Raw genomic sequence first — 7,489 nt, 5'->3', positions numbered from 1 at the left:
TTACAATAGTGACTGACTATAAAAATGACAAACAGTATTGCCACCTTGTGGTGTGATCCCAATATGAGATCGCTCTCTAGTGAAGCAGTAATCCCCCACTTCATTAAATGGTAATGTTTTGGGAGTAGCACCTGCTAGGCATGCATTAAACCAATATTACATTCAATATTAAAATCAATACACCATTCTCATCCATCAATAATGAAATAGTTTGGGATGTGATTAACTCACTTGTTAGGATGAGGTGAGATGAGGGGATGGGGTTGGCAGGAACTATCCTTTGCACATGGCATGTCTTTTTGCTGGAGCAAGAAGGCTGGATGGGTCTGGGCAGGGCGAAAGTCTGGGGGTGTTGGAGGGGGATGGCAGGTGAGGGTGCCAGGGGCTGGAGGGGGGGTGGTGGTGGTGGAGCCCGGGTTAAGGAGCTAAGCTCAGAACCCTGACTGAAGGTGGTTGCAGCCTCACTGGGTGTAACAATGGAGGAGGCGGTGTGTGTGATGACAGATGGGGGTGGGGAACCGTCCAGGCTTGTAGCATCGTCCAGGGGTGGGGGGGCTACTGATGTTGCTGTGACAGCACCTTGGCAGGGCTGGGTGTGTGGCAGTGTGGGGGGGGCTGAGGGTTGCATGAGGGAGGAGCCTCCAGCCTGACCACTGGGGGGCACTGGCGCAGTGAATAGAGGCATGTAGTTCTGTACATAGGAGGAACCTTCATCGGTCCCACTGGTTTGATTGGCCATGAGGGAGGAGATAGGCAGGGGGGCTGAAGAGACGAGTCTGTGGTCATGACTGATAGATGGTAGGTCAGCTGAGAGGTGCATGGAAGAGAGAAGCTGGCCCTGTCAAGTCACAAGGACAGGAGAAAAGAAAGCACATTTATAATGTTATCAGTTAGTCAAATTATGTGAAAACATCTAAGAATAAAGGCAGGAGTGTGTTAGGTCTGGGGGTATGTTAGGGCTGAGGTTCACAGTGACTGGGTCTAGGGTTTTACCTGGGATTGAGAGCTGCTGCTGGGTAGAGGAGTGACGGATGAGGCAGTGAGGGAAGCAGGGGGGAAGATGGGCTGACGGAGGCTGTGAAATAAGTCTGGGAGAAGTTTCTAAGTTAGTTAAAATTAGTATAACATCCACTCCACCAACATAAGTGTTAGGATATGCCACCTGCTGTATTACAGTCAACTGCATGGGACTAAGAGGTTAGGCAGACTTCACACAATGATTTGGAGCACAACTCAGTACATTAATGATTTTTGTGTTTTTTCGTCACAAAATCGGTGACCTATGGCGCTTGCAACGCAGATTTTCTCTGCTCAAATTTTGAGAGGGAACGTATTTTTCCTTCCGTCACGGTGCGGGCACTGTTGTGTAGATAGGGAGGCTGTATTTTACCAGCAAACTTGCTTGGTTGAAACATTTATTTTGGTCCTCTTTCTCTTCTGGCACAATGTTGTTTCACAAAAGAATGTACTCTACATTATAAATGTAAACTAATGTAAAAAAAATAAGCAACAGTATCTAACCAATTGGTGAAAATGTGCACATTTTCCCACCAGTGGTGTTTTTCCACCAAACGGACTTATTGCAGATAAAAATCAGTGTGTGATGAAAATGATATTTTGTGCTCACGTTTTCATGTATCGAATAAAACTAAAAAGGTTCAATGTGTTTCCATCACATTTCAACTCTACTGTTAAATTGCAAATGTTCCTACTCTGGTCTTGGCACGTGTGCTCTAGCCAACAGCTCACAGATACAGTGCAGGTAGGCTTGTCTACATGATGAGATTATTATGGATAAGAGTCAGAATATTTGTATTTGTCAAACACCAGTCAAGCATCGATCATCATGTCACCAGAATAAGACCTTCTGTATTTATTAGAAAAGAGCATCAAGTTCATCACTGTGCACTTTCACCACCCTGTGAAGTTCATTATAACTTCTTTCATCTGTAGCCTAATAAACTGCTTGGTTTTCGAGTCATAGGACCACAAACCATATCATCGCGTGACTCCAAGTTTATTTCAATATGATGGTTATTATATCAATATTTACGCTTAAGCCACCTAAGGCCGATGTCCGCGCCACCGAGGAAATGTAATTAGCATAATACAAAACTCCCTGTAAAAATCAGTCAGTTTAAGCTAGAGATATGTTATTTTTAATTTTTTTACATGGGATGTGACTCATTCCAACACATCCGCCTATGTCGCACTTCCGCATCAGCAGTGAAAGGTGACAGAGCTAGAGCTGTGAGACATCCCGAAGATCCGTCTTCTCACAAAATCGGCTATAGTGATCGAACGGTTTGGCCTATAAACTATGAACCCCCTGTGGAAAGATGAGAAGCTCACGAACACGATCGTATTCTCCGTTTTTCTCTACGACCTCCACAAGAGTCTTGGGACTCGTCTGAAGTAGGTACAGCTGATTTGTCAACTTCTGTCTGTAGCATCCAAACAGTATGGGTTAAACACTGTGCAAAGATGGGACTCTCACAAACATGTACATGCCAGTTGTCTCGCTCTAGGATGCCCACAGGCCTCGCAATACTCGCCTGAAGGTCCCGCGGTAACAGGTTAATAAAAAAATAGAAGTACACATATATGTACACACATACATATTGTCAATTAGTGTTGCTTCCTAAGTGGACAGTTTGATTTCACAGAAGTGTGATTGACTTGGAGTTACATTGTGTTGTTCAAGTGTTCCCTTCACTTTTTTTGAGCAGTGTGTATATATAGCCTATATATATATATATATATATATATATATATATATATATATATATATATATATATATATATATATATATAAACACACATTGCTCAAAAAAATAAAGGGAACACTTAAACAACACAATGTAACTCCAAGTCAATCACACTTCTGTGAAATCAAACTGTCCACTTAGGAAGTAACACTGATTGACAATAAATTTGACATGCTGTTGTGCAAATGGAATAGACAACAGGTGGAAATTATAGGCAATTAGCAAGACATCCCCAATAAAGGAGTGGTTCTGCAGGTGGTGACCACAGACCACTTCTCAGTTCCTATGCTTCCTGGCTGATGTTTTGGTCACTTTTGAATGCTGGCGGTGCTTTCACTCTAGTGGTAGCATGAGACGGAGTCTAACACCCACACAAGTGGCTCAGGTAGTGCAGCTCATCCAGGATGGCACATCAATGCAAGCTGTGGCAAGAAGGTTTGCTGTGTCTGTCAGCGTAGTGTCCAGAGCATGGAGGCGCTACCAGGAGACAGGCCAGTACATCAGGAGACGTGGAGGAGGCCGTAGGAGGGCAACAACCCAGCAGCAGGACCGCTACCTCCGCCTTTGTACAAGGAGGAGCAGGAGGAGCACTGCCAAAGCCCTGCAAAATGACCTCCGGCAGGCCACAAATGTGCATGTGTTTGCTCAAACCGTCAGAAACAGACTCCATGAGGGTGGTATGAGGGCCCGACGTCCACAGGTGGGGGTTGTGCTTACAGCCCAACACCATGCAGGACATTTGGCATTTGCCAGATAACACCAAGATGGGCAAATTTGCCACTGGTGCCCTGTGCTCTTCACAGATGAAAGCAGGTTCACACTGAGCACGTGACAGACGTGACAGAGTCTGGAGACGCCGTGGAGAACGTTCTGCTGCCTGTAACATCCTCCAGCATGACCGGTTTGGCGGTGGGTCAGTCATGGTGTGGGGTGGCATTTCTTTGGGGGGCCGCACAGCCCCCCATGTACCGAGATGAGATCCTCAGACCCCTTGTGAGACCATATGCTGGTGCGGTTGGCCCTGGGTTCCTCCTAATGCAAGACAATGCTAGACTTCATGTGGCTGGAGTGTGTCAGCAGTTTATGCAAGAGGAAGGCATTGATGCTATGGACTGGCCCGCCTGCTCCCCAGACCTGAATCCAATTGAGCACATCTGGGACATCATGTCTCGCTCCATCCACCAACGACACGTTGCACCACAGACTGTCCAGGAGTTGGCGGATGCTTTAGTCCAGGTCTGGGAGGAGATCCCTCAGGAGACCATCCGCCACCTCATCAGGAGCATGCCCAGGCGTTGTAGGGAGGTCATACAGGCACGTGGAGGCCACACACACTACTGAGCCTCATTTGACTTGTTTTAAGGACATTACATCAAAGTTGGATCAGCCTGTAGTGTAGTTTTCCACTTTAATTTTGAGTTTCACTCCAAATTCAGACCTCCATGGGTCGATACATTTGATTTCCATTGGTAATTTTTGTGTGATTTTGTTGTCAGCACATTCAACTATGTAAAGAAAAAAGTATTTAATAAGAATATTTCATTCATTCAGATCTAGGATGTGTTATTTTAGTGTTCCCTTAATTTTTTGAGCAGTATATATATATATATATACATACACACACACACACACATACATATATACACACACACACACACACAAGTATGTTGGGTTGGATGCGCGCTGTGCGGCTTGGTTGGGTTGTGTTTCGGAGGACGCATGGCATTTCGACCTTCGTCTCCCCCTAGCCCGTACGGGAGTTGTAGCGATGAGACAAGATAGTAACTACTAACAATTGGATACCACGAAATCGGGGAGAAAAGGGAGTCATTTTTTTTTTTTTTTTTAAACATAATAATAATTAGTGGATTCAGCTATTTCAGCCACAGATGATGCTGACAAAATTGAGCACACAGCCATGAAATCTCTATAGACAAACCTTTGGCAGCAGAATGGCCTTACTGAAGATCCCAGTGACTTTCAATGTTGCACCGTCATAGGATGCAATCTTTCCAACAAGTCAGTTCGTCAAATTTCTGCCCTGCTAGAGCTGCCCTGGTCAACTGCAAGTGCTATTATTGTGAAGTGGAAACGTCCTGGCGCAACAACGGCTCAGCCGCTGGTCACACAAGCTCACAGAATGGGATCGTCGAGTGCTGAAGCGCATACAAATTGTCTGTCCTAGGTTGTAACACACTACCGAGTTCTAACCTGTCTCTGAAAGCAACATCAGCACAATAACCATTTGTCAGGGAGCTTCATGAAATGGGTTTTCAAGGCCAAACCGCCGCAAACAAGCCTAAGATCACCATGCACAATGCCAAGCGTTAGCTGGAGTGGTGTAAAGCTTGCCGCCATTAGTAGACTCTGGAGCAATGGAAACGCGTTCTCTGGAGAGATGAATCACACTTCACCATCTGGCAGTCCAACAGATGAGTGTTGGTTTGGCGGATGCCAGGAGAAGTCTACCTGCCAGAATGCGTACTGCCATCTGTAAAGTTTGGTGGTGGAGGAATAATGGTCTGGGAATGTTTTTCATGATGATTTGGGCTAGGCCCCTTAGTTCCAGTGAAGGAAAATATTAACGTTACAGCATAAAATTACATTATAGACGACTCTGTGCTTCCAACTTTGTGGCAACAGTTTGGGGAAGGCCCTTTCCTGTTTCAGCATGACAATGCCCCCGCACATAAAGCGAGGTCCATACAGAAATGGTTTGTCAAGATCGGTGTTGAAGAACTTGACTGGCCTGCACAAAGCCCTGACCTCAACCACACCGAAGACCGTCGGGATGAATTGGAACAGACGTAAATCGGCCAACATCAGTGCCCGACCTCACTAATGCTCTTGTGGCTGTATGGAAGCAAGTCCCCACAGAAATGTTCCAACACCTAGTGGAAAGCCTTCCTAGAAGAGTGGAGGCTGTTATCACAAAAGGGGGGACCAACTCCATATTAATGCCCATGATTTTGTAATGAGATGTTTGACGAGCAGGTATCCACATACTTTTGGTCATGTAGTGTATATAAGGAGACTGTTTAGTGCTAAGGGGCCAAAAAACCACTTACGAACAAACTTCCTTTATATTAATTTGTTGTTCCATGTAGTGAATCTGTTTTTCAATGTGTTTGTATGGGCTAATAACAGTTCTTAATCAAATAATTGTTTAATATTTTTGGGGGATACTTTAAGGGGTCTTAAAATTCTAAATCAAATAGATAAATTATCCTTGGTATGTATGGCCTTCTTAAAACAATTCCATATAGCTTAGCAGAAGGCCCAGTACATCACTGGGACCAAGCTTCCTGCCATCCAGGACCTCTACACCAGGCGGTGTCAGAGGAAGGCCCTAAGAATTTTCAAAGACTCCAGCCACCCTATTCATAGTGTTCTCTCTGCTACCGCATGGCAAGCTGTACCGGAGCGCCAAGTCTAGGACCATGAGGCTTCTTAAGAGCTTCTACCCCCAAGCCACAAGACTCCTGAACATCTAATCAAATGGCTACCCAGACTATTTGCATTGCCCCCTCTCCTCTTTTACACTGCTGCTACTCTCTGTTCTTATCATCTTTGCATAGTCACTTTAATAACTCTACCCACATGTACATATTACCTCAACTAACCGGTGCCCCCGACATTGAGACTGTACCGGTACCCCCTGTGTATAGTCTCGCTATTGGTTTTTTACTGCTGTTCTTTAATTACTTGTTACTTTTATTTCTTATTCTTACAAATGTTTTATTTAAAAAATGTAACTGCATTGTTGGTTAGGGGCTCATAAGTAAGCATTTCACGCTAAGGTCTACAGACATTTTATTCGGAGCATGTAACTAATACAATTTGATTTGATTTACTCGCATAAAAACAGTGGATGGAAACGTGGATAGTGTTGCTATAAATCCTGGAATACAAAAGTGGTGAAAGCATAACCGCAGTTCCTTGATCTGACCTATATGCTATGCATCAAAGTAAATTATTTTGAATTTATAAACATATATAATCCCAGCAACTGTTCAAACAATATAACAAACAACATTGTAGACTAATTAGATATTATTTAATTATAAATCGAATTATTTGACATGGGGGAGATGTTGGAAGCTTAAAGGCTAGCTTGCTTGCCTTTTTTAGCAAGCAAGCTGCTAGCGGAGTAGCCTACAGGCAACTGGCAGGCACAAAACGAGGTAATGTAAAACAACACTGAACTCATTACATGTAGCTATTAATCAAATATGCAGGTGTTTCTCTTAGAAATGAGCTAACACTGGTGATGATGTTCTATTTCATTTCTAGTCAATCTACCACATCATATGAATCATGACCTTTCATGACCTTTTGGGTCAGGTGATAGAAGCAGAATTGCAAATTAACCAGTCAAACTAATCGGGGGTCTAGGTACACGTGGATGGGCGAGGGTATCATTTTACCAAAAGGTGCACGTTGCTCCCCCCCAAAAATATGACTCCACCCAAGCGAACACACAGTAAATCTGTGATCTGTGGATCGGCCTTAACATGGTGCTCCAAGGTCCTGTTAAAGTTTGTGCACTGTGCAAGTGACATTATTTTGGAGTTTGTCACTGTGGTAGAGTGCATTGTCATTACCTTGCAATGGCTCAAAGGAGTCCATAAAGTCCAGGTTGGGCTGTAGGGGGATGAGTCCAGGCTGGATCATGTCTGCATTCCCTGCATGAGCTATGGGGAACAGGTGGACACGGATGG

The 7,489-nt window shown here is 44.3% G+C and overlaps 1 protein-coding gene across 7 annotated transcripts in view; it reads right to left on the bottom strand.

Moving 5' to 3' along the window:
• Window positions 1-7,489, bottom strand: part of LOC139389319 (MLX interacting protein) — a 38,604-nt gene that overhangs the window by 9,807 nt on the left and 21,308 nt on the right. For all 7 annotated transcript variants that reach the window (XM_071135975.1, XM_071135978.1, XM_071135977.1 and 4 more), the window contains 3 exons: window positions 7,373-7,462; window positions 994-1,088; window positions 232-838 (listed from right to left, as the gene is read on the bottom strand). In XM_071135975.1, coding sequence (XP_070992076.1) covers window positions 232-838; window positions 994-1,088; window positions 7,373-7,462 — 792 coding nt within the window. The remainder of the gene's footprint in view (window positions 1-231; window positions 839-993; window positions 1,089-7,372; window positions 7,463-7,489) is intronic.

This window comes from Oncorhynchus clarkii, chromosome 30 (genome assembly GCF_045791955.1).
Source record: "Oncorhynchus clarkii lewisi isolate Uvic-CL-2024 chromosome 30, UVic_Ocla_1.0, whole genome shotgun sequence".
NCBI lineage: Eukaryota > Metazoa > Chordata > Actinopteri > Salmoniformes > Salmonidae > Oncorhynchus > Oncorhynchus clarkii.
Note: the sequence above shows the minus strand (reverse complement) of the source record. Positions and strands in the feature narration are given on the sequence as shown.